Source organism: Engystomops pustulosus, chromosome 7 (assembly GCF_040894005.1).
Source record: "Engystomops pustulosus chromosome 7, aEngPut4.maternal, whole genome shotgun sequence".
In the NCBI taxonomy this organism is placed as follows: domain Eukaryota; kingdom Metazoa; phylum Chordata; class Amphibia; order Anura; family Leptodactylidae; genus Engystomops; species Engystomops pustulosus.
Genome location: NC_092417.1, coordinates 153,427,329 through 153,455,328, shown reverse-complemented (window position 1 = coordinate 153,455,328; position 28,000 = coordinate 153,427,329). Strand labels below are relative to the sequence as shown.

Genomic DNA, 28,000 nt, shown 5'->3' with positions numbered 1-28,000 from the left:
AAGAGGAGGGAGGGGACAATTCACAAAGAGTCGCTGAAAGAAGTGACTGCATGAGTTGTGTACTATAGGGTTCTGCGAACCAACACGGGCGGGAAAACCACCAACAAACCCAACCAGAAGCCAAGGAAGACGGTAAGACTTTATTCATTGCATTGCGGGGGATCAGAAAATAGCAGTAATAGTAGTATAAAAGGATCTGCCATGTTACTTTAAGAGAAAGACTATGGATACATTATCATTAGATTATACTAGTGCGTAGTTTGTATCTTTTTACTTGTGATTGGAAACTTTTTGCACATCCTGGCCATCCTCTTCAACTCTCCAGGCACCGAGGGTCACTGGTTCCTGAATGTGAAGGTCAATTTTTTCAGTTCTGTTCTGCTGTTCTTTAAATGAAGAATCTTTGGAACAGCTTAAGGCTACATTTACAGTAACGTATGGGGGACGTATATACAGCGTTTATACGTCCCCCATACACTTCTATGGCCTGACGGCACTGTATGGGAGCAGCACCGTTCTGTAGCCCGTAGAAAGATAGGTGTCCTATCTTTCGACGGAATACAGAACTGTGTGCTGTGTATACCTACGGAGAGGGGAGGGGGTGAGCTGTGCAGATGTATCTTCTGGCAGATGTATGTTTGCTTAAATCCATCTTTTTCTTCATCTAATGCCAGACATACTTTGATGTTCCAAAATTGGGTTAAAGTATTTATTAAAATATTTATTTAAAGCATTTACAGTGAAATGTCCTTTCTAGCATTTCTTTTTTATGTTAACCCCTTTTATATTTAACCCCTTTAAAAGCAGAGAATAGATAACTCAGTTTTTTGACTGAGATACAGGGGCGTAACTATAGGGGGTGCAGAGGTTGCGATCGCACCTGGGCCCAAGAGGTTTAGGGGGTCCTTATGGTGTCACTTTCCCATATGAGAAGACTATTACAATAAACCATACATTGTAGTCAGGGGGCCTGGCACAGACTTTGCGCTGGGGCCCATCAGCTTCTAGTAATGCCACTGCTGAGATAAGTCATCTTTAGAGTCTGGAAAGGTGGTGTTAAGTCTGGTGTCATATTAAAGGTTTAAATTGAATCTTTTAAATCACATTAGGACTGTGGGTTAACTGTCTTTAACAGACTGTATCTCCTGTAATCTAATTCCCGATTCATAGTTCTAGCTGCCATAGGACCCATGCTGGGTAAGTTTGAAGTGACGCTTCCACTACAGCCTCTATAAATGACTAATTTCAGGAGAAAAATAACCCTTTTCAGTTCATTTGCATATGAATTTGTATTGAATTATTTTAACAAGAAAATAGGCATGTTTTAACATTAAAGGGGTTTTCCCATGAAAGAAAGTTCTCAAATTGTAATCCTCTAGTTTTGTTTACCAAATAAACCCCTTACTTTACAATTTTAATCAGTTTGCTGTTTTAGCTCAGTGATGGTCATTGTAAAATTCCAGAGTGTGGGTGGGGACCCTCTGAGACACGACATTATTCCCTTGCTATGAGATGCTGTGTGCTGAAAAGTGCTTAGATTATCAGGGTCCAGGTTTATATACAACTTCATTTAGCTTCTGAACATTGCCTAGTATCTGACACATCCATGAGATGCATTTAACACACAATGATACACTTCAGCTCTGCTACATCTGAGCCATAACAAACACTGTTAGCCCTGCTATAACTCCCTCCACTGCTATAAAGATCTTATCTGTAGATTTAGTCTCCTCACACTACTGCTTGCCGGCAGGAAGTGTCTGTGTGTGAGCTTGTCTTGGAATGCAGGGGGAGGGGCCTATGCAGAGAAACACTGCAGTGAGCAGACCTGAGAAGCTATTTATGAGGAGAATCTGCCCTGCCTGACCCTAAGTCAGAGAATGTACGGTCGAATTCCAGGTTAATTGACATTGTATACACAAGGACTGCTAGAGACAGGTTGGAATTGGAATGCTATATTTATCCTAATAATACTGAATTAAAGAATGTGTTATTTCATTATCCTGAGTATATTCGACAATCTTGTCTTTGTGGGAATACCCCTTTAAAGAGAATGCAGGAAAGGATATTTCATACCCTTCTTCAGGAGTCAGATAGTTTAGCGATGTAAAAGCTCATTACTCCTGTTATTACATTATTCTCAAAGGATAGAGGATAATATTCACATCAGTGAATCAATATAAAGTGAATAATTATGCATTGATACCTTATTCAGGACTGCTGGGGTTAGGCTTCTATGGTCCCATAGAGATGAACGTATTGGTGGTGTGCATGCACACAGGACTCACAAGCTTGACTCTTATCCCCTATTATGTATATGGATAGGTGGCTTAATGCTCAATGCAATGTATCCTATTTGGCTTATGACAAAGCAATACCATGCAATACTGAATGCTATGCAAATGACTAAGAAACCTCTTGTCTCACCCTGCTACTCCTCTGCTAGCTAGTGTGCAATGCTCATGTGAGGAAATATAGCATTTCCTGTGAAAGGTGTGGCTGTGTGCATGCTTACGATCATATAGCGAATATTATTAGGATGTAATGTCAGGGCTATGGAAAATATTGATCTAATAATAGATAAATAGATAAGCCCGTGGTGGTGACAGCCATATTCAGGGATCAGACGGAGGTAACGTTGTGCAAATCATCTCACAGTTCTTTATTGAACAGGTAGCAGGCAACGGGCCTAAACGGTCAACAGAAGATTCTGGTACTGGAGTGGGCATGGAGAGTAATCTGCAGAAATAAAGCACCATCCTGGTAGTTTTATCCGGGGGTTTTATCCTTCCCTTGGTCAGGTGGTAGCACCTCTCCAATCACACTCCAGTTTACAATACAGCCAACTCATTGGTTAATACACTTAATTGCCGCTGCACTTACATAATTACCAGGTTCTGGAACCATCATAGAGGGTTCACGACTCCCTCAGACAGCTCCTACCCTGGAGAGGGCGTTCTTCGAAACTATCAGCATGCCTATGGATTGGTAGGGGTGTTGCACAACGCTTTTTTCGTGATCAAAGACACTTCCTGTTCCTCCTTCTAGCTGCAAATAGAACATGACACCTGTTCAGCCAAATCTGCAAATGAGACTAAGAGAGCAGATCCATGTACAGTATATACGCTATATACAGGATATAGATGTATTGTGTAATGAAGAGGAATTGCAAGATAAAGTCTCTGTGTGGAACTTAAAAAAGATTAATTTTAAGATCTCAGATTGGTGTCAGTGGATGAAAATAATTTTGATTCCCAAAAAATATATTCATGTTATTTCCAAAACGCCCTTTTAGTTTTTTTGCAACACATTATTTTAGGCATACAGGGGCAGATTTACTTACCCGGTTCATTCGCGATCCAGCGGCGCGTTGTGTGTGGAGGATTCGGGTCTACTAAGGCAGTTCCTCTGACGTCCACTAGGTGTCGCTGCTGCGCTGAAGTACATCGGAATGCACTGAACTTCACCAAGCCGGGTGCAGGTAAGCGCGTGTCCAGCGACACTTTTTTTAAAAAAATGTGTCGGTTTTTCCGAATCCATGGGGTTTTCGTTCGGCCACGCCCCCCGATTTCCGTTGCGCGCATGCTGGCGGCGATGCGCCACAATCCGATCGCGTGCGCCAAAAAGCCGGGGCAACTCAGGGAAAATCGGCACAAAACGGAAAAATTCGGGTACTGCGACGGAAAAACGCGATTCGGGCCCTTAGTAAATGACCCTCACAGTTTCCATTTTAGGACATGGTCAGAAGTCCTAGTCATAGATCATATAATGGCATATTTAATACCTAACACTGACACCTGTTTACATAAGTTTTAACTTATGTATTGTTAGATATTGGTAAGCCTATGTATTGGGCTTTTGTTGGACAGCATAGTACAGGGAGGTAACTGTCTGGGGGCGGTCACATGAAATGTGAAGTAGGTACAGCTAAAACTGTGGTTAAAGGGCGTCCAGGTGCTACAATGGAGAAGATAAGTATTGATTAAAGGACCTGTGAGTAGGCTGAGTTTAGTGGTGGGCAGAAAAAGCACTGGATGAAGGACCTGTAAAATGGTTACACCATATGAGGTGGTGGAGAGTCTGTGATATCTCTTATTGTAGCATCACTATTTAATGCCTTCTAGGCATGATGAGGCTTGTAGTTCTCTCCTCTTATATAATGTGATATATGTAGGACCAGCACTGGGCATACCAAGGGCTGCTGGGGTGCTCACATAAGGTTGTACATTAGGAATCAATGCCACGTGAGTTCACTGTAACGGGGCCTACTCAAGCTCTGTCGCCCAGGGGCCTTCTGAAACTTGGAGCTGGCCCTAGATATATGTATCAGGTTCAGATAGGATTAAGGGGAAGTGGGCACGTGCCACTAGTTGTTGAATCTTCCCCCTTCACAGCTGTATTTACAGTATCTGCCATGGGAAATTTCAGCAAATACAGACCCTTGTATGGGCCCCCTAACAATTCAATTTTACAATAACACACCAAATGGCATTGTATTATTTCACACACTAGAAGGTTAACCAGTGACTACAGTACTCATCAACCACAGGTAGAAAGGGCATCTAAAATATTACAGGTGATGATTGTGCTCAGATTTCTTCAGCCTTTTATACCACTAATCCACACCACGCCTCTCTCTCTCTCTCTCTCTCTATATATATATATATATATAATATGAGAGAGAGAGAGAGAGAATCTGCTTTGACCTATGGTAGAGGATGGACTACTAGGGCTGGAAGAGGAGGAGTGTAGATAGCCACTAACCTTTAAATGACAGGGCACATCAGATCCTCTTCCTATGGGATTCTGCGCACCTGGTTGAAATGATCACCCACCCGCCCTTTTTGGAGATTCCTCACCCAGTGGCTGGATGGGGCATAAGAAGGGAATAAAAAATTTTATACACTTGGACAACCCTCTTAAAAATAATCTTAAAATAAAGCATCATGAACTAGGAACACTTACTCTTACTAACTTTTAATATTCTGGTAATGAGCCTCAAGAGCCCCTCCTTGCTGTAGCTTCACAGGCTGTTACAATGTGCAAAGCAGGTCTTCCCCTCCCCCCTCACTTCCTGCTGCTGCTGTGTTACAGAGGTAGTTAGAGGAGGGAGAAACAGGAGGTTGGGTGAGACATGTTCTGCTCATTGTAACGAACTGTGAATCTGCAGCACTGAGGACTTTGGTAACACCCCCTGAAGCCCTCTAGGCTCCTTAGCATAATTTTAAAATTTGATTTTAGAATATAAAAAGATTACCACAGTCACGCTGCCTGGATTATCCAAGTGTCCCTGGTTTATCATGATGGATTTTGATGGTAGATTTTTTTTTGCATGAACATAATGAGTCACATAAAGACAAAAAAAATATTATTTTTAAAAACACATAATTATACATATTTTATTTCAATAGCGGCAGGTGGACTGAAAATGGCAGGAATACAGACCGCCAGTGGAGAATATATAGATTCCTCGTGGGAGCTAAAGGTCCATGTGGAGGACCTAGGAGAAGATGCTGATCCAATAACACTCCGAGTGACCGGTGAACAACACATTGGAGGAGTCATGTTACAACTTGTGGAGAAAATCGGTAATTTCATCTTTAGCTCGTAACACTGCTAACATCTGAAGTTTCCATGTACCGCTGTCCGCTTTGACATCTTATGCTCGCTCCACTCTTGTGGTATCCGTTGAGTATTCCTGAAATGTAATCTTCATGGTCCAGGCCTCTCTATGGTTATTACTTCCTCCTATCCTTGTCAAGGCTTGACACTTAAGAAACAAAAATAACTTAAGTGATGGGAAAGAGGAAGAAGTGTTTTGCCCGTGGTCACTGAAGAGGAGTGGTAGCAACAACTACAGAAATAGACATAATAACTTCATAGAGAAAATCTGTATATGAAAGAGATAAAATGAATTTGTAACCAGCTCAATGCGGTACACAGGAGTAATCAGAGTAAATCCAAGGTGAACCATGCATGGATCATCTGACCTTGTAGGTCCCATGGTGACTTACTCAGTCTTCCCCTTTTCACTCTATAGTAATTTAAAAGGTACCTTTCTACTCTTCTGACATGTGCTTGCAAGGAAATCAGGAGCACTTACTCATAGATCCAGGCACTATGACTGTGTGCCAGCTTTTCCCTCCTCCTCTGCCGGATGTAATCTCATTGCAGCAGTGAAAGTTTCAGCACACAGTGGGAGGGGGAAGTGCTGAGGGAGCAGGGGGGAAAGGAAGTGTCACTGGCGTCTTTTAATTTATAAATTAACTGCATTGTTATAGTCCGTCCTGGTCCCACCTGAAGAGCTTACAGAAAGCTCACGCCCTGCACTCTCTGAGCCCTGGCTCTCTGACATCACCATCTCTCTCCAAATTTTTGGGGCGGGACCAGGATTCACCAAGCTGGTTGGCTTTGGCCTTCCTGGGGTTTTGCCTTCTTCTGGATCAATGCAATATAATGTATAGGTTGATGGATTGATGTCTTTTTCTAACCTTTTTTCCCTTACGTCCCCATGACGGCCCCACCTGGAGGATGACCCCTTGACCTCTGTGGGGACAGGAAGCAGAGAAGTTAAAGGCCCCACCCCGGCATCCATACTCCAGTGTCTTCCTGTCCCTACACAGGGCAGGGAGCAGAGATGGATCTCTCCTCACAGGCCTCCTCCAGGTGGGGCAGTGGGGGGAGCACAAGCTTGCAGGCACGGGCCTGACCCTTACCCTGCCAGTTCCCGGACCTCGCCTCGGCGCATCGCGCGCCCTCCCTGGCTCCATAAGGGGACTGTTGTGCCGGCTCTACCCCCGACTCCGCGTAGTTCCAGGGTACCCGGAAGTCGGAGCACACGTGGTGGCTCCGGTCACGTGCTTCGATGGAGACTTCCGGTCGCACCGGAAGTGACGTTTGGGTCACTGAAAGGCCGGAGTGGTGTCAGGTGCTCCAGCGCACGGTTTACATGGCTTCCGGTCGCACCGGAAGTGACGTTTGGGGGCTCGGCGGCGCCAAAAATTAAGGTTGGTCGCAGGTAGTCACTCTGACTCTGAGGTCTAGATCGCCTACCACTACGCCGATAAGGTACTGTACATGATGCTCATGTGTTAATGTACTTGATACTGCTATATATTGTACTGCTGTATGTGAATAAGCCCCCCTTACCTATGATTTATAGGGCCCATGGAAGTATCTATCTTTTCTAGCGAGGTCCTTGCCATGGAATCTTCTGTATCAGATCCCCTGTCTACAGGCCCAGTGAGTGTCTTATAGATTTAAAGGGGTTGGGGCTCTATTCATATATATATGTTATATCCCCTGTAAAACTAAGCTGTCACTTCTCTCTTGGCAGGAGCCGAAAGAGAAAGTGAGGAGTGAGGATCCCTCTAAAGATGGGAAGAAATCAGCCTGTCGTAAATGCAACATGTGCAATACAAGGCTTAATTCTAATTATAAAAAAACAGTATGCAAGGACTGTTTGGATAACCTTCTAAGAGAAGAGCGAACAGGTTTTATGGAAGAGATACGTTCTTTCATTAAAGGAGAAGTCCAGTCTTCTGTAGCCTCCTCCATAGCCTCTCTTAGCCCCCACCTAAAAGGGCTCTAATATGTGCCTCAGATTCAGACCCTGACTCAGAGGATAATTCCTCCTTTAGGGATTCTCTAGAAATGGAGCCGTCCACTTCTCTATCCGCTTCAAAAATGGAATCCAGATATCTGTTTTCCTCTGAGGATTTAGACCAATTGCTTAAGGCTATTCGTGATACTCTAAAGATTGAGGAAGTGGAGGAAGCTAGATCCATTCAGGATGAGCTGTTTGGCATCCTTAGATCCCAAAAAAAAATGAATGTGTTCCCCATCAATGATACTCTCAAACAACTTATTCAGGAAGAATGGAGAGATCCTGAAAAGAGGATTTCTGCGTCTAAGGAGTTCAGGAACCGTCTATTATTTGACGAAAGCGATACTAAATTCTGGAATTCACCTCCCAAGGTTGATGTCCAGGTAACAAAACTAACAAAGCGCACTGACCTGCCCTTTGAGGACTCTATCCAGCTAAAAGACCCTATGGATAGGAAAGCTGACTGTTTGCTTAAAAAAGCTTGGGAGTCTACTATGCTTAATCTAAAAGCTAATGTAGCCACTACCTCGGTTGCCCGTACAATGTACTTCTGGCTATCTGAGCTGGAGAATCACATTAGGGAAGGCACCCCTAGAGAACTCCTGCTAGAGACTCTTCCAACTTTAAAGTCGGCTACTGCCTTTATTGCCGATGCATCTGGTGAATCCGTCAGGTTCTCGGCAAAAGAAGGGGCATTGTCCATTGCAACCAGAAGAGCGCTATGGTTAAGACAATGGAGTGGTGATTTCAGGTCAAAGTCCAAACTTTGCAGCATTCCATTTGAAGGAGAATTTGTGTTTGGTCCCGAACTTGATTCTATTTTGGAGAAAGCAGCGGACAAAAAGAAAGGGTTTCCTGAGGTTAAGAAGCCACCCAGAAAACAGCCCTTTCAGGACTTTAGAGATCGAAAGAATTCATACAGAGGCAAAGGCAAGCAAGGGCGCTGGAGCCATCCAAAAGGAGGTAGAGGTAGAGGCTTCCTCCTTAGCTCCAGTAATTCAACCTCATTTGGGAAACAATGACGCCAGAGTGGGAGGAAGGTTACTGGGGTTCCTTGCACGATGGTCCCAGATCACATCCAACCCTTGGATTCTGGACATAATAAAACAAGGGTACAAGCTAGAACTAACCTCTCTTCCTCCCCACAAGTTTATCCTTACCAGGCTGGAGTCTCAAAAGTCGACTGCTTTAATTTTTCAGGAAGTCCAGAAACTCATTCAGATGGACGTAATTACACCAGTACCAGAAGAAAGGTGGAAGTGCGGTCACTTCTCCCCCTTGTTTCTCATTCAAAAGCCAAATGGATCCCACAGGATGATTTGCAACCTCAGAGGCTTGAACCAGCATCTCTTGTACAGGAAGTTCAAGATGGAGTCAATAAAATCTGCAGTAACACTGATCCATCCAGGAGCCTACATGTGCACGATAGACCTGAAGGATGCGTATTACCACGTCCCTATCTACCTTCCGTCTCAGAAGTTTCTGAGGTTCGCAATAGTCTCACCACAAGGGAAAAATCTATGCTTCCAATACAGGTCTCTACCTTTCGGGATTGCGTCAGCGCCAAGAGTATTTTCCAAAATTATCATAGAGGTCGTAGCCTTCTTGAGAACACATCAAGTCCTGGTCGTTCCATACCTGGACGACTTACTCATAATAGCGAAAAATCGAGAAGAGCTTATTCTACACAGAGACTTTACAATCCAGACGCTACAGGATCTAGGATGGATTATAAACTGGGAGAAGTCTGCCTTGCATCCAAATACCCAGATCCTTTTCCTGGGAACCCTCCTGGACTCTGTGAACCAGAAATCTTATCTTCCCACAGAGAAGTCAGAACGCCTGGTATGTCAGGTCAACCATTTTCTTCATCGCCAGAGATGCTCCATAAGAGATGCTATGAAGCTCCTGGGGCAGTTGACGTCTTGCATCCAGTGTGTCCAGTGGGCTCAGAACCATACGAGAGTCCTGCAAGGCTGGATACTGCAATCATGGGACAAAGATCCCCTACATCTGGACAGTTATATCAGCATTACTCCTGTGGTCAAACAGTCCTTAGAGTGGTGGACCATTCCTGCACATCTACAGAAAGGGGTTCCATGGCATCCCTGGCCCCTATCTATAGTCCAAACAGATGCAAGTCAAAAGGACTGGGGTGCGAACATAGCAGGGTCCTTCTTCCAGGGAAGCTGGCCTCCTCCTATTCAAAGAATGTCTTCCAACTATCGAGAACTGAGAGCAGTCCTGGAAACCCTGAAGACAGCCAGTCATCTCTTGGTAGGTCAACACGTGAAAATCCTATCGGACAGTTCCACGACGATAGCCTACCTTCAACATCAAGGGGGTACAAGATCTCCAGACCTTTCAGACATCTCGAGCGAAATATTCTCATGGGCAGAATTGAACATCAAGTCCCTATCAGCAGTCCATCTGAGAGGAAGGGACAACAAGGTGGCAGATTTTCTGAGCAGGAAAAAAACTAGACCACAACGAATGGTGTTTGAACCAGCAAGTGTTCCATCTTCTAACCCAGATGTGGGGCATGCCTGTAGTGGATCTGTTTGCCACCAGAGAAAATACAAAAGCGGATCTTTTCTACTCTCTGAGTTATTCAGAGACCACTTCGAACCTGGACGCATTGAGCCACAAGTGGGATGCTTCTCTGGCATATGCCTTTCCTCCTCTCCCCATAATAGCAAGAGTTCTTCGGAAAATTCAGAGAGACAGGTCCAAGGTCATCCTGATCGTTCCTTTCTGGCCCAAAAAGAGCTGGTTTCCGCTCCTGAAGATGATGGCTCTAGCAGAACCTCTTATGCTACCCACTCAGAAAGATCTACTCTACCAAGGGCCACTATTGCATCCGAATCCACAGGATCTCAGGCTCTCAGCATGGATCCTGAAAGGAGCTTTTTGAGGGCAAAAGGCCTTTCTGACAAGGTAATCTCTACTCTACAATCTAGTAGAAAACCAGTTACCTCAGCTATATACCTGAAGATATGGAAGAAGTTTATTTCTTTCTGTGGTCCAGCAGTCCCCAATCAATCCTCTCCTAATATCTTTCAGATCTTAAATTTCCTGCAAGCCGGGTTCGACATGGGCCTTAAAACAAGTACCCTCAAAGTCCAGATTGCAGCTCTGAGTGTGTTCTTTGATTCATCCCTGGCTAACCATAGATGGATAAAAAGGTTTGTAAAAGCAACTATCCGAATCAGGCCCTCAGTGAAACCTTCAGTGGCTCCCTGGGACTTATCCTTAGTGCTAAATTTTCTTACTGGGCCTCAGTTTGAACCAATTGAATCTGTAAGCCTTAGAAATCTAACTTTGAAAACAACCTTCCTAATTGCAATTACTACCGCAAGAAGGATTGGCGAGATTCAGGCACTATCTATAAATGAACCTTATTGTTTAATTTCGGATGATAGGATCATTTTAACGCTTGACCCAAACTTTGTTCCTAAGGTTTGCACAGCTTTCCACCGCAATCAGGAAGTGGTCCTACCTTCATTTTGCCAGAACCCAAGATCCGCTAAGGAAATCACCTGGCATTCTTCTCCAATTCCAAGGGAAGAACAAAGGGAGAAAGGCCTCAAAAGCATCCTTATCCAGATGGATCAAAACCGTCATCAGAGAGGCTTATGAGTCTATAAATAAGGCGGCACCAGATACCGTAAAAGCCCATTCCACAAGAGCGATGGCTACCTCCTGGGCTGAAAGAAGAGGAGCCACAATTGAACAGATATGTAAAGCGGCTACCTGGTCTTCTTCACTTACCTTCGCTAGACATTACAGGCTGGACATTCCGAATAACATGGACCTTTCCTTTGGGAGAAAGATACTACAGGCCGTAGTCCCTCCCTAAAAAATAATTCATCTGGTATATCTCCAGGTGGGGCCGTCATGGGGACGTAAGGGAAAAAATGAATTAGTCTTACCGGTAATTCCATTTCCTTTAGTCCACCATGACGGCCCATATATTTTTCCCACCCTAGGTTATGTGATTTAATTTATTTAAAATCTTGTTTGATTTAATTGTTTGTGCATAATAACAGGCAATAAATCGGGTTGCATCCAAGCCGGTGTAGTTATTTGGTAGACACTGGAGTATGGATGCCGGGGTGGGGCCTTTAACTTCTCTGCTTCCTGTCCCCACAGAGGTCAAGGGGTCATCCTCCAGGTGGGGCCGTCATGGTGGACTAAAGGAAATGGAATTACCGGTAAGACTAATTCATTTTTTTACTATGATAGGTCAAATTACCAATTTTATATTTTCCTCTCTTTCTTGTTACTTTTGTAATATAGATATCGCCAAGGATTGGTCTGATCATGGCTTATGGTGGAAGCAGAAGCGTCAGTGGTTGCTTAGAACTAACTGGGCCTTGGATAAATATGGTATCCTGGCAGACGCCCTTCTATATTTTATGCCCCAACACAAGCCCGTCATCTTATCTTTACCAAACCAGCGGTCGATTAGGATCCGTGTTTGCTTCTCCAGCACCACATTCGGCGCATGCGCTGAGGTCTGTAAGATACTTGGTAAGTATCTGCTATTTTTAGTTTGTCCTACATTATCTATGGATTATCCCGAATACTTATTGAATTTTTCTTCTTCTAGGTATCAGGCATCCAGAAGAACTTTCTTTCCTAAAAGCTCCCGAAGAACGAGAAAAAAAGAAAAAAAAAGATAAGGATTCTGTGACGCAAGAAATTTTTGACCTTACTTCCATCCAGCCCACAGTCGGTAATGCACCTTATACAACTAGATCCATATGCTGGATTTGTCTAGATAAACCCAAGTTAAAAGAGAAGTGCTATAAAAATCATTGACTATTAGTTCTTCTACTAAATTGTTTTTTTTTTTTTAGGTTCAAAAGCGTTTAAAAATAACAACCAACCTAAACTGACCTCTCTCCAATGCTCCAGACCAGTGTGACCCCAGAGAGAGATGAATATATGGTGGTGTTATTTTTACATCCCCTAGGGCAGTGATGGCGAACCTTTTAAAGGCCGAGTGCCCAAACTGCAACCCAAAACCCCCCTTATTTATCGCGAGGTGACAACCAAAAATTAAAGCAGTGACTTATTGCTCCCTGTTTTTCAACAACTTTCAATCATATTGGCCTCCTGAGGACAGAAACACAGTAGAAAGATGGAAAATTTTCATCATTTTAGCTTCTTTCCAGTTTCCCTCTGTACACAGATAATTCGGCCCTGTCTAATTCTCCCTCTTCCGACAGTCCCAAGTAGCAAAGTAAGTATCAAAATATGACTGAAAACTGCATCTTTTAAGTTGCTTGGAACTGCAGGAAGATTCTTTGAGTCCTGTCTGGTGCGCTGGGGCGATGGCCCGGGTGCCCACAAAAAGGGTTCGCCACCACTGCCCTAGGGTTCAATCCTATTTTCAACGTTACATTATGTTTTTATATTCTGATCCTCCTCTTCTAATCTACTTACGATTACTAGAGCCTGGCAATAAGCAGATATTCTAGTATAATTATCTCCATGGACACATTGCATATGGGCATAATAATATGGTAAAGGGCACCTACAATGTTGCCAGTTGTTCATGTTTAGCAAATAATTGCTATTGTTTGTCTAATGAACATTTCCAATATACCTTCTGTATAAAGTCATCACAGTTTTCTAGATCACTACTTGCTGTCAATCAACAGGAAGTTTCATTGTTTACTTCCTGTGGATAAACCACGACCCCTGGTCATGTGAAATTACAAAGGTGCACGGCTCGTTATAGCACACAGCTCTGATTACTCTCTGTGATACTAGTGAGCTGTGCACCTGTGTGACATCACATGACCAGGGATATAATGAGAACAGAAGGAAGTAAACAACAAAGCATCCTATAGAATGACAGCAAACAGAGATCTGGAAAACAGTGAGGAATGGATAAAGAAAGTATATTGGAAAATTGTACAACTTTTCATTAGCCAAACAATATCAATTACAGGCGGTCCCCTACTTAAGGACAACCGACTTACAGACAACCCATAGTTACAGACAGACCCCTCTGACCTCTGATGAAGCTTTCTGAATGCTTTACTATAGTCCCAGACTGCAATAATCATCTGTAAGGTGTCTGTAATGAAGCTTTATTGATAATCCTTGGTCCCATTGGTCCATTTTTTTGTCTGGATCTACAATTATAAAATATACAGTTTCGACTTACATACAAATTCAACTTAAGAACAAACCTCCGGACCCTATCTAGTCCGTAACCCGGGGACTGCCTGTATTTACTGAAAGTGAATTGTAGGTATTGTCCTACCATTAGGTAGGTAATTATAGATCATAAGATGCTGAGCAGAAAGACAGTGTTCATCCACTTCCCATAAACAATCCATATCCGGTGATTCTGTCACATAAAAAAGAAAACAATGCTCCTTCAAACTTGTTGACTGAAAAATAGATAAATAAAAACATATGAATTTCATAATATATTGACACAAAAACACATGCGCATTTGCAAATATTTGGTAACAAAATGTAACAAAAAGACAATCTCAGAATCAATTTGTTGTTTAAGGTGTGCAAAAATTATAACCATGTAAAGCAATGCATGCCACATTACAGAAAATGCTGCTGAGCTTTAAAGGACATCTACCACTAGGATGAAGGATTGTAAACGAAGTACACTTACATGCCGGTGTGTGCCCCCTCTGGCAGGATTTGCTCTTCTTTTAGCTTCTTATGCCCTTGTTTTTACAAAAAAAAGGTTTTTAAAAATTATTCAAATTAGCCTGAGGCTCATAAGATGACTCAAAAGATGTCAATGAAGCCTGGCTCATTTGCATAATTTTAAAAACTTTTTTTTGTAAAAACAGGGTCTTAAGTAGCTAAAAGAAGAGCAAATCCTGCCAGAGGGGGCACACACCAGTATGTAAGTGTGCTTGGTTTACAATCCTTAATCCTGTCGGATGACAGCACATTTGCTATTTCTCCTAAATGGCAGGACCTGTGATGATGTCATCACGGGTCCTGGAGGATTATTCAATTTGCTAACTGAACACAAGTTTCATCAGGTGTTATTTAAGACACACAAGAGAAATGCAGCAAATGCACGCGCCTGCCTCTGCCTATCTCTTATCTCGGCCGAGTATACTCACATAAGTGAATGGAATCAGGCCAAGCTTTTGTATCTGCACGCCATTTGGTATAAGACGCTTCAAGAGAATTTCGGTCCGTCACACCTGCATAGACCAGTCCCATACCCCGTCCCGTGGATAAGGAATAAGTGTTATTTTTGTGAGAACTACTTAACTTAACTACATAATTGACACCTTTAATTAGATTTTTCCATTACGCCTTCTAATTTACCACTCTCCCAGCCAGAGAAGGACAGACACAATTTGGGGGAGTACCACCACACTTTATTGGTTCCCCTGAAGGACAAGAATGTTACAGAGCCTTATCTGTCTGCCAAATCGGACTAACTCCTGAAGATATACAGAAACGATACAAGGCCACTTCTGTGACTGATAAAACTGCGGTGCACGCCAGGTATGAACTGCAGCACACTCACAATTGGGGAAATATATTCATGTTATCACTAGTTATCACTAGTTATCACTTAAATGCTCGAGTGCTCGTTATTCAAGACAAACTTTTCCCAATGCTCGAGTGCTCGTCCTGACTAACGAACCCCATTGAAGTCAATGGGAGACTCCAGCATTTTTCACTGAAAGAACACATTGAAAGAACACTAAAGAAGAACACATTGCAGATGTTTGCAGATGTTTTCACTGAAAGAATACATTGAAAGAACACTGAAGAACACATTGTAGATGTTTCCATACATCTGCTAACTTATCCGAAGACTCGCATGCAGAACGATGTTCTCCACAATAGTATGTGAAGAACAATATATGTATGGAAACATCTGCAATGTGTTCTTCAGTGTTCTTTCAATGTGTTCTTCACTTAAATGATCCTGTGTTCACTGCGTTCACTGTTTTCTTTGTATTCTTCACTGTTCTTCACTGTCTTTTCTTAATTAAATGCTTGATCTCGAGCAGGGGAAATACTCGTCCGAGCAACGACCCGTTCCGAGTATGCTAATACTCGAACGAGCATCAAGCTCGGACAAGTATACTTGCTCATCTCTAGTTATCACACCAAAAAATTGTGCATTTTGTGCCAAACAGCTATTGTGCACTGCCCTTTATGCTCTATATAGTTACACTCACAATATCCTCTTCTCATATACAGGTGGCTTGATTCCTCCAAGTCTCTCATGCAGCAAGGAGTCCAGGAAGGGGACCGGCTATGGCTGCAATTTAAATATTATACATTTCATAACTTGGATCCAAAAGTGAGAGAACATATATAACATGATATTCTGTAGAGATGTTCTCCAGATCCGACTAAAGGTCCTGCATAGAAAATATACTGATTTAGTAAAATTTTCTCCCACAGATGGATGTTGTACGGATTAACCTACTTTTTGAACAAGCGCGCTGGGCCGTTCTTCTAGAGGAAACCGAGTGCACTGAAGAGGAGATGATGATGTTTGCTGCACTACAGGTACTTACTCTATTATCAGTGATAATACAAACCAAGCGATGTTACCCTATATGTGATCACATTCTATATGACATGGAAAAACATAAATCCACATTTGTTTTCATTTGGGTCACACTACATTTAAATGTAATCAGCTGGTTCCTTTACATAATTAACATTTTGAGAGATTTTCACCCAATTCAGATCAGTGAAAATCCGAACCATCTAAATTGCTGTGCACTGGCTATGTTGCCACTTTAAAAGGATTCTGCCAGTTTCCTAATCTACCCCTAAGTAAAGAAATCATTGTTTAGGGCATAGTATTAAGTTTGCCAGACATACATTTAATGTTGCAAAGTGTTCTTAAAAGTTTATGTAGTAAAATGGAGGGAGTGTTCTAGTCTTCATGGGTAAAGAATATGCAAATAATTTTTCAGGGTGGGAAAAATGAAAACTATGCCTCAGTACTAGGCAGCTCCTTCTAAATCAGTGACTGACTTTGAGGAAACCTTGTAATAGGGATAATAGCCAAACCAAAAAGGAATAGACTCTCTACTGTACACAGTTTTGTTTCAATCGGTACACTATAGAGAAATGGCTTGACTAAGTGATAGGCCATGGACATAGGTCAGTAAGGAATTAATGGATGACTATCAAAAAAACCTAGTGACATGCGGTAGTAGCCAAAAAAGTCAGTCTTTTACAAAAAGGAATAGACTCTATGCTGTGCATAGCATTGTTTTGATCAGTGGACTATAGCACACTGGTTTGGCTAAGTTATAAGCCATTGGCATAGGTCAGGAAGGAATTAATGGTTGACTTTCAAAAAACCTAGTGACATATTGTGAAGTTATAGCCAAAATAGTTAGTCTTTTACAAAACGAATATAATCTCTACTGTATACAGTACTGTTTTGATGTTATTAGATCTCAACAATACAGTATAGGGAATTGGTTTGGTCATGGAGATAGGTCAGGAAGGAATTATGTCTTGATATGGAGATTGATTTTGTATATCACCTTTTGTGCATACAGAGTCTTAAAGCCCATGCATTGTCTCCTAGGGGTTCTGGCTAAGGAATATGCAAATACGGTTTCCAGCTTGCTTTTAGTCAAAGTCTGACTTTCAGGAAGCCTAGAGATCTGGGGGTTATCACCGCCTACCTCATCATCCCTCTAGAGATTATTTTAGTATTGTTTGAGTGGATTAAGATATTGCCAGTAGATTAGTCTTCATACCTCAGTAGTTGTCTTATATAATGCAAGTTATTTCATTAAAAAATAATCAATGTGATCTGCTGCACTTAATGTTAATGTTCAGAAATGATGTACACATAGATCATTTTATTCTTGGACTCGTAGTAATAGCACTTTCATTAACTGAAAATGTTCCTGTTAAGACTTTATGTTCTTTATAAATGCCCTTGTTCCCTCTGGAGTTAAGGATGCAATTTTTCATGGATAATTAAGTCCTCTTTTATTAAAGTGCCCATAATCCGTTTATAAAATCATTTGGAAACTTGAAAGTAAATTCAATTTAGGTAGAATAAAAATATAATTGAGCATTCACCCGCAATAAAATACAAAGTAAATGACTCTTTCAACAGGATAAGGTAAAATATAGCTGATGCACAAGACAAATCCTCATCAATGATCCATAGCTTTTAAAGCAAATCCATCAGGTGACCAGCATTGCCCTATATTACAGCAGTGTATATATATATATATATATATATATATATATATATATATTAATAACTTGGATAATTTCTGTGTAAAAAACTCTGTAAAATCTGACAGGACTGCAAAGAGAAACTGTAAGCGGCCTGATTACTCCGCACACACACAGTGATTGACAGTGAGAGTCCTGATTACTCCGCACACACACAGTGATTGACAGTGAGAGTCCTGATTACTCCACCCACACACAGTGATTGACAGGGAGAGTCCTGATTACCCCTCCCACACACAGTGATTGACAGTGAGAGTCCTCATAGCCCAGCCCACACACAGTGATGGACACTGGGAGCCCTGATTACCCTGCCCACACACAGTGATTGACAGTGAAAGTCTTAATGACCCCATATTACCCTAAATTAGTCCATATAATCCCTCCCACACAAAGTGATTGACAGGGAGAGTCCTGATAACTCCTCCTACACACAGTGTTTGGACAGTGACATTACTGGGGAAACACCCCTAACATTGGCAGCAGCCAATCACTGGCTGGTGCTGCTGTTCACTCTTCTCCCCGTATTCAGGACAATGTATCCCACTGTATAAGCATACAAGGATGTGTATATGTATAAGGATATGTCTGTGCCATATGTTGTAAGAACCCCTCAGGAATCAACCTGACGTGTCCTTACAACGCATGGAAAAACATGATGTGAAGTCTAAACAAGTCACCCATGGGACCTGAGTGACACCATATTGGTTGGTTACAAATTCCACTGTCTGAATCACCAGTATCATAAGTATTCATTATACTGAATTCAGGAGAACATTGGCTTCCATTATATGGATCTAAAATGTGTCAGGTACCCCTAGAGCTAGAGCAGGGGGCATGTCTTACATTAGCAGGGCTGTAGTTAGAGTCCATGGTTTGAATCACAACATAGCAAGACAAAATTACAGGTTTGGAGTAAACTTTGGCCATAGATTTGATCAACCAATAGTTTATGTAAACGTATATCCTAACTGACTGTACTCACAAATACTTCATAAAGATTTTTATGACAAATTTCTGCATAACAATCTGCATTATGAGCACTTACCCTTCAGAATCTGTCATTTACAGGATTATATTTGATTTATAGGACAGGACAAAATAGCTGTAAATTCCTAGTATAAAATATTTCCATACAGGGAAATACGAATTTAATAATATTTCATTTTTTCTATGGCTTCCCTAGTATCATGTGAACAAACTATCGGCAACCTCAGACCCCATGCTTTTGCCCCAAGACCCTGCTCTTCAGGACCTGGATGAGGCGCTGTCACATCTGGAAGTGAAATTAGAGGCATCGACTCCCAGTGAGGCGCTGGTACGTCAGACATTGGGGTTCATTTACTTACCCGGCTGAGGAGTTCATCCAAAGTGCATTGTTCCGACGTTCATGCACTCTGGCCCGATTCACGAAGATTGTGCGCCCGATGGGGCACCTGATTTCTGTTGCATGAAAGCCGGCGCCGCTGCGCCAAAATCCGATCGCGTGCGACACAATCCACTTCTAAATCCCCGTCATAGCGGCACAAATCCACAAGGCATTAATGTTGGGGATAATAATTACCCCTGGTCTCAAGGGCTTCTGCTGGTGGCTGGGCTGTAGTTAGGGATGTAAGTGTCAGCACCAATGTTACCAGTTAATAACTCAAGATTTGTTTTAAACCCCTACTACCACCACACCTTATTCAGAAAGCAGACTTGTCTCATTGACACAATCTAGATAGTTCTGATCAGACTGTGCAGAAGACGTGGTATCATAGATCGACATGTAGTCGCCTTTGGGCACAGAAATGTACAACAACTTCTCCTTTTCTTGACAGCAGATTTTTTTTACCTGATGGCTTCAGCCCTATGCAGTGCATCTCCACACTGTGCCCCTAAAAATAACAGTCATAACAATATTATTTAGCCTCCACGATGTAACTGACTACGCTTCCCCCCTCACCAATATATCAAACATACCTCAAATAACAAAATCGTGCTGTGCCCCTTGCAAATATCAAAAATTACTTTGCAATATCAATATATTACAATATGTAATATAGCACCTGTATAAAACTGTTCTTGCTCTTCTAGCTTTCTGAAACTTTTTTGGCGCAATTTTTGGCACATTAATAGATGAGCGAAAAGCTGGTCTACTAAGTTCTAGTTCAACATCATGAATGTAGAGACAGTTCACCTTTTCGGTCGCCTCAGTGCACTATATATAAGTCTATATATTTGCGGGTACTGTATGTAAGTTAATAGTTTGGGAGGCAGTATACATAAATTAATCCTTTTAAGGGGCACTATACTGTATGTAAATATTATGCCCCTTCAAAGTATTGATTTTTACATAATGTCCCCCAAAAGTATTTTTTCATACATAGTGCTCCCACATTATATCATCATATATAGCCCCTACAATGACACATATAGCGCCCCCAAATTGTTAATTCACATACAGGGGCATTTCTTTGGGGGACCTATATGCAAATAAATACTTTTGGTGGGACATTTGATCTAAATTAATACTTTGAGGGTCACTATGTGTAAATAAACACTTGGGGGGGGTAGTAGTGTTCCAAAAGAATTGATTTACATATATGCCCCCATAAAATATTAAATACAGTGGCCATTGCCTTTATGTATCTTTAAAAAAATAACTTACTTATGGCAGGGCTCCCACCTCCTCTGGTGGGAGTCGGGGCGGATGGGAACAGGATGTGGCTGCGCTTTCTAAATCAAAAGTTACGTGTGCTGTGTCCTAGTTAATGCCATCTGCCTCTACAGGCAGTCCCCTACTTAAGGACATCTGACTTACAGACGACCCATAGTTACAGACGGACCCCTCTGCCACCTGTGACCTCTGGTGAAGCTCTCTGGATGCTTTTGTATAGTCCCAGGCTGCAATGATCAGCTGTAAGGTGTCTAATAAAGCTTTATTGACAATCCTTGGTCCCATTTCAGCTAAATATTGCTATCACAGGAAGGGGCCTTCTATGGGAATTGGGGACCAGCGGTGAGCCATTCTGAGCCTGTGTGGTGTATATAATCGCCATTCACCATAGTTGATAATATTGCAATAAAATTTAGTCTAATACTATAACTAATAACGTAGAACATTAATAAATACAAACATCTAGATCACTTACTATGTGCTTTTTCACCTCAATCTTTGCCAGGAAGGAATTGAACTTGAGCCGGAGCTCCAGGAATATCTGAAAGTATTCAGGTAAATCTATTTTTTCTACAGGACAATATTCTGTGGATTTGCCGTGCAGATTTAGACAGAAAATCAGTATATTATTGGTTATAGATGTTTATGGATTTTTGGATTTAATGGATTTTTATGGATTATATTTTAAAGGGGTTATCCGAGACCTAAAAAAACTGATATGTTTCCAGGAAGGAGCTGCTTAAAACAAAAAATATGTACTTACCTCCGTAGTCCCTCGTGGTGTTCTGCGCCGCTGTCTCTCCAGGCCGTGCCCCTGTTTGTTTATAGGGGCATGGAAGCAGCTTCCGGCCAGCCGGCTATGACCGCCCGTCCCCTGTCTCAGCTCTGTATCGGGACATCGGGAGGGACCGCGGAGGTAAGTACATGTTTATTGTTTTAAGCAGCTCCATCCCGGCCACATATCAGGATCTACAGAAAAAGATTTTCAATCCAAAGCATGTGAATTTCTGCTATAAATTTTCCCTAAGAATGTTCTCTTTTCTAATGGAAATGGAGACGCCTGTGGCAAATCCCCTACAGTCCCCGACAATTACAGACATTACATCTTGTAGTGGATCTTCTACAAAACTCCTCCTGATGCTAAATCTTCAACGGAGACTTTGTACTTCTATAGTTTGTCTTTAACCTTGAGACTTTTACTGTATTCTTTAGGCCGCGTAAAATGACTCTAAAAGGCTACAAACAGAATTGGGTGATGCTGAAAGGCACCAACGTGTCATGTTATAAGAACAAAGAAGAAGCCAGAGGAGAACCATTGATATTACTGGCACTGAAGGGTGAGTAGGTATTGTGGACCGTAAAACCCAAATACCCTACTGCCAATAAATAATATACCAACCTCTGGTATTCATACAATATGGAGATGTAGCTTAACAATCCAGTCATGACCCTGTATTCATGAAGAATTAACAGTGGACCTTGCCCAACTTAGAAAACTGCCATAAAACTGCTACATGAATTGTCTTCAAGTCATCTTCCAAGGGGGTTCTGTGGTTATATCTATTTTATGCAGCATGCTTCACTGCTGGACACTTTCTAATACCACCAACATAGCATCAAGGATATCAACATATATCCCGAATATAGATGGTACATCACTAATATAGAAATAATAAATAAAATAATAATAAAAATATGACCCCACATTTCTGTCTAGGATGCGAAGTTATACCAGAGGTCAACATTGCTTCTCAGAAGTTCTGTATCAAGCTTCTGGTGCCATCTCCTGAAGGAATGAATGAAGTTTATCTGCGATGTGAAAATGTAAGTGTCAATCAGGTTGTAGAAATTATTGTCTTATATTTAATAATCCTGCCCAATATTTAGAATTTATAACCTAAAATCAAGAAGTCCAAAATTACCCAACTGATTGGCTGACTTGACATGGTTGACTCAAGTGACTTAGTTGACCTGATTGACTTGACATGGTTGACTTGATGGACTTGGTTGACACTGTTCCAAAAAGCTGATGTTCTCTAGTATTAAACGTGGTCCATTTAAGGTCTCGACAACACAAAAAAATATGTCCCACGGTCAACACATTTTTCTTTTTTTTTATATCCAAATAAATTTGTACTAAAAGGAAGCAGAATTCAGGGGTTGAGACCTTAGTAAATGTGAATTATCCTGTTGTTGGAACCAAAAACTAAACCAACACAATGTAACCATTGGTCTCAGGAACAGCAGTATGCCCGCTGGATGGCTGGATGCCGCCTGGCAGCAAAAGGACGCAACATGGGGGATTCATCCTATGATGGAGAAGTGCAAAATATTTTATCCTTCTTGACGCTTCAGAAATCCAATGCGCAAACATCAACCTCAGCAGCGGAGTCCATCAACATGCTTGCCCTGGTATCACCAAGGTACCAAAAAAAGCTCAAACTTAAGCAGGTGAGGGGTTAAAACCAAAAAAAATAATTAGAAATCACTCTGTAGATCAAGGTCTTGTCTCTGTTATAATTTTTCTATGTGATTTTCTCAGTTATCACCTCGTATACTGGAGGCCTACCAGAATATTGCCCAGATTACACTTATGGAAGCTAAACTGCGCTTAATACAGGACTGGCAATCCCTACCTGATTTTGGACTCTCATACTTCCTTGTAAGGTTAGTATTTTTCTCTTGAACACCTTCAATAAATTATTCCTGTACTCATGCATAGCTTTTTACGGTATGCCTTATTTAATTGATGTTGACTACACCTATAGCCAATATATCCAACTAGATCATTGGATATTTAGGTTATTCACTTACAATTATATTTCTCTTCCATATTTAAATCTCCAGGTTCAAAGGTGCTCGTCGGGATGAGATATTAGGCATTGCCAGCAACCGGTTAATTAGAATAGACCTGAATGTTGGAGATGTGGTGAAAACCTGGATGTACAGTAACATGAAGCAGTGGAACGTAAACTGGGATATCAGACAGGTAAGATTGAGTTTTTGTAAGAAATAGATACAAGGGCCCAAGTAAAGACTCATGGGCCCCAGGGCAACATTTCGTCACATGACCCAGCAATACAGAACTAGCAGCTAAATTCATTGCCCTGGTCTTAAAAATTTAGGGACAAAATCCGAAAAATATGTTTTTCCCTTGACCTCCAAAAGAGCTGTGTGTATTCTGGAAACATATTAAATAACACATCTTACCTACAGAGGCAGTTTAGATACCTCAGTTCAGCTCTAAGTATGGTAAATACACAAATTATATACAGGTTATACATGATGAGCAGTGATTTTGCTTCTTCTATCAATGTAGGGAGAATAGAGTAAAGGGAGAATACTGAAACCCTTGCAGCTGCATGTTTCTCTATAGCCTCAGTTACTTGACAATATAATGACTTAGTGCCACTTATGAAATTAAATAGTTTATAATGTGTGAATCTGTTCATCATGGAGATGAATAATATATTAGACAATGTGTGAGTAAAAAGGTTTTACAGGCAGTCCCCGGGTTACATACAAGATAGGGACTGTAGGTTTGTTCTTAAGTTGAATTTGTATGTAAGTCGAAACTGTATATTTTATCATTGTAGTTTCCGACAATTTTTTTTTTTGCCCCAGTGACAATTGGAGTTTCAAATTTTTTTGCTGTAATAGGACCAAGAATTATCAATAAAGCTTCATTGCAGACAATTTTAAGCTGATTATTGCAGTCTGGGACTATTTTAAAGCATCCAGAGAGCTTCACCAGAGGTCACAGTGGGCAGAGGGGTCTGTCTGTAACTATGGGTTGTCTGTAAGTCAGGTGTCCTTAAGTAGGGGACCGCCTGTATTGAGTAGGAGACATAACTGGCCACTCTCCCTAATAAAAAAGCTCCAGGGATAGACGGCCTGCCTAGAAAGATTTACAAACAATACAAGGATACCCTACTGCCTAGATTGCTAAAAGTTTTTACGGATGCGTTAGATGAGGGGCGACTGCCGGTATATATGCGGGAGGCCATAATCGTGGTTCTGCTCAAAGTGGACAAAGACCACCATCTTCATGATTTTTATCAGCCCATTTCATTAATGTCTACAGGTGTTAAGATAGTAGTGAAGGCCATAGCCAATAGTCTGTCTGCGGTAATCATACATCTGACCAGGCGAGGACCAACGATGCAAAAGCTTTTGAGTGGGGAGGGTTCCTATGGGCAGTCCTGCAAAAATTAGGCCTGGGCCTGAACTTTATCAACTGGGTAAAATTGCTGTATAGGTTCAAATACCTGGGTGTTCAGCAACGCCTTGGATTGCAGGAAGATTAGTTTGTCGCTGGTCGGGATACCCCACTTCTCTGCATGCCCTGGAGGCAGGGTTCACTTAACTTAACTACACTTTGCTACCTACCCTCCCACTGCAGACTCACATTTGGGCCTCCTTCAAAGATCCTTACGAGGCTGGGCCTGGTAACAGAATATAGTCCCTAATGGTGTAACCCCCGCTTACCGGAATTATTTCAGAAGTTTTTTCCCCATGGGAACGAAAGAGAATGGTTACAGTAGCTCAGACTAAACAGGACGACCACCTAAAAACATTTCAGCAACTTAACAATGAATTTGACCTGGGGGGTGGGTTCTTTTACCAGTTTTTGCGGTTATATTCGGGGAGGGGACCCTAGCAATCGAAGGGAATATTTTGTTGACAAATCACCAAGAGAGAAGAGACCTCAGGGATGATTCCTGGCTTTTGGGGAAATACTTAAATTAATTCCAGTTTCCAGCCTGACAAAAATGGAAAGATGATATGGGACGAATTACAGATGACCTGTGGACATGATACCTAAGTTGTCCCCTAGTGATAGTCAATGGCTGAGCCAGTTGTTCCTTATCTATACAGGACTCCTGACCTGCTGTACAGGTTTAGTATCTGCCCAGTATCTCAATATCCTCATTGTCACAATGACAATGCCAACTTCCTACATATGCTCTGGGCATGCAGCGAGTTAGATTACATAAGTGTTACCCATACTGTTTGGGGTATTCCAGTTTCATTTAAGTACTGACCCCCCAAATGTGTATTTTTGGTAATATGCCTGAATTGGAAATAAACAGCCCAACTAGTTTGGGAATTCAAAAAGCCCCATATCAAGCATGAAAGTAAATTGTTTCTCATTGGATACGGGGCTCATCTCCAACTATGAGGGAATACAAAAACTGTATATATAACATTATTAGGTTAGAATATAGGGTCTATTTGAAGAGGAAAACCCCCCAAAATCTTGTGGGGTCGTTCGCTGGCAACACACTGGGCTTACCAACAGGAGCATTGCTAGCATTTAAACAGAAACTGGCATTACTTTCCAACTAGTTAGGTGGTATAGATTATTGGAAAATGATGGGATCACGGTCCTGTAAAGGGGCACTTCACACCTCAAAGTGTATCTTACAGGAGTATGAGCTGAGCTCTAATACAATGGGGCACATTTATTAAGGGTCCGCGGACCGCATTTCCGTCGATCCATGATCGGATTTTGGCGCAATCACGACGACTTTCATGTGACACAAAATGGGGGGGGGGGGGGGGTGTGGCCATCGAACAACCCGACTAATTCGGATTAAGCATGGGATTTAAAATTCAAATTGTGTCGCAAGACATGTACTAACCTGCACCAGGAAGAAGGTGAACTCCGGTGGACCTGAGCAGGGAAGTGACACATGCAGGATATCGGGCACACGATCTTGGTGAATCGCGTCGGACTTCGTCCTCGTCAGACAGTCCAGATCGGGGATCGCAACAGGACCGGGTAAGTAAATGTGCCCCAATATGTGCACAAATATTATGCCCGTTTGCAGGCAATAAGGCGCCAGACCAGGGATTGGGTTATGGGTCTTGTAAGGGCAACTTGGGCTGTTAATTTTTGTTTCTCATTCTTCATCTGTACTTTTAGCTCCCAGCTCTCCACCTTTTTGGAAATGTCCATTTGTTTATGTACAGTGTCCTTTCTTCTAAAATGGAAAGCGTTGTTTTGTCTTTGCTTTAATAAAAAAAGTTCTGATCTAAAATAGGTTTTATTAAAGCTTTCAGCCAACTAATTTCTACGCTGTATTGGTGTCTTCGTCAGGCCAGAGTTCTAATGGATAACATAACATTTACAGTAGTAGGCGTACAAATTTATGAGAAGCATAAAATATATATATTCATGAACAAACACACACACATACATATATATATATAGCCTAGGGATTCTACTTGTTGAATAGGGCAGCCATAATGTTTCTATTACTATGTGGTTACCTTGATGCTAGATGTAAATTCCAAGGAACATGTACAGGAGGGGGAAGTGCTCGTTACTTACTTGTAATTGTGTCGCCATTTAGAAATAATTATTCTCTTCCTGATTTACATTTCAGGTGTCCATTGAATTCACTGAGAACATTAATGTTGCCTTCACCTGTGTCTCTGCTTCTTGTAAAGTTGTCCATGAATATATAGGAGGCTACATCTTTATGTCTACAAGGGCCAGGGATGGAGGCACCAAAGGCCTGAATGAAGATTTGTTCCATAAACTTACTGGGGGGCATGAAGCTCTCTAGGAATTGCCTTTTCACTTTTTTTTTTCATGTATGATACCTGCACCTCACTCGCTATCATATCCACATGCAGTATATATTTCTGGTTTTGATGTAAAGCTATGACTTTTTGTAAAAAACAGTGCGACTTCTGTGTTTCCATGTATTTAGATTTTCACCAATGAATAGTTGTCCTTATAATAGTAGCTAGGTTTTTCATGGACCTTTCAGTTCTTTGTAAATATGACAGAAGGAATTAATAGTGGAAGCATCACAGGGGTTGCATCATCCATGAGGCGAACTGAGCCTCTTTCCTCAGGCAGCAACACCTGCAGCTAGATGGGGGCAGCACCAGGGGTGCAATCACCTGCTATAAAGCAGGACCTGATAATAATAGCGTCTCTTGACACCCGATGCCAGCATGAATGTGAGACACTGCAAGGGGAACCAACTTGGAAGGGGTGCCGTTCTATAGTTTGTCTTAGGCAGCAGAGAGTTTAGATTCATCCCTGAGCCGTCATGTAGCCATCTTTTCACTAATATACATCTTTTCATGCATGTCGGCACGTGACTGCTACAGCCAAAGAGTGGATTTCCTGTGAATTTCCTTAGACACTTTCACAGACAGCCCATTTATCAAACTATGGATGACATTGTTGATACTTAGTAACAATTGTTACATACATGTTACTGCTGGAAAATAAAATAAATTACCTTACCTTAGTTTTTAACTTGTTGATCTGATCTCCTGTCTGTGTGTGCATCAGGGAGTTATGGTACATATACTTTTAGCCAACATATGAGAGCTTGTTTTTTTGTAAAAAAGGTGGTATTTTTCAATGACACCATGTTAAAAGGAACCAGGTTTTACCCTACTAAACTACTAGGGCCCTTAGGTAGGGTTTGATATGTCTTTTCTCATGGCTCTCTTTTATGTGAAAT

General features: G+C 41.7%; 1 protein-coding gene across 2 annotated transcripts; it reads left to right on the top strand.

The window, feature by feature from the left end:
- The first annotated feature begins 8 nt into the window (after window positions 1–8).
- FERMT3 (FERM domain containing kindlin 3) lies at window positions 9–27,961 on the top strand. Of its 2 annotated transcripts, none has more exons than XM_072118349.1 (15): window positions 9–132; window positions 5,412–5,588; window positions 11,906–12,139; window positions 12,219–12,344; window positions 14,947–15,118; window positions 15,827–15,929; window positions 16,034–16,141; window positions 19,035–19,166; window positions 21,013–21,062; window positions 21,720–21,844; window positions 22,225–22,331; window positions 22,746–22,958; window positions 23,050–23,174; window positions 23,355–23,496; window positions 26,900–27,961. In XM_072118349.1, exons 2-15 carry the CDS (start codon window positions 5,429–5,431, stop codon window positions 27,080–27,082), a joined length of 1,980 nt encoding a protein of 659 aa, XP_071974450.1. In that variant the 5' UTR covers window positions 9–132; window positions 5,412–5,428; the 3' UTR covers window positions 27,083–27,961. The 2 variants fall into 2 exon arrangements, with proteins under 2 accessions (XP_071974450.1, XP_071974451.1); XM_072118350.1 differs by having other exon boundaries at window positions 29–132; window positions 5,418–5,588.
- Window positions 27,962–28,000: the final 39 nt, after the last annotated feature.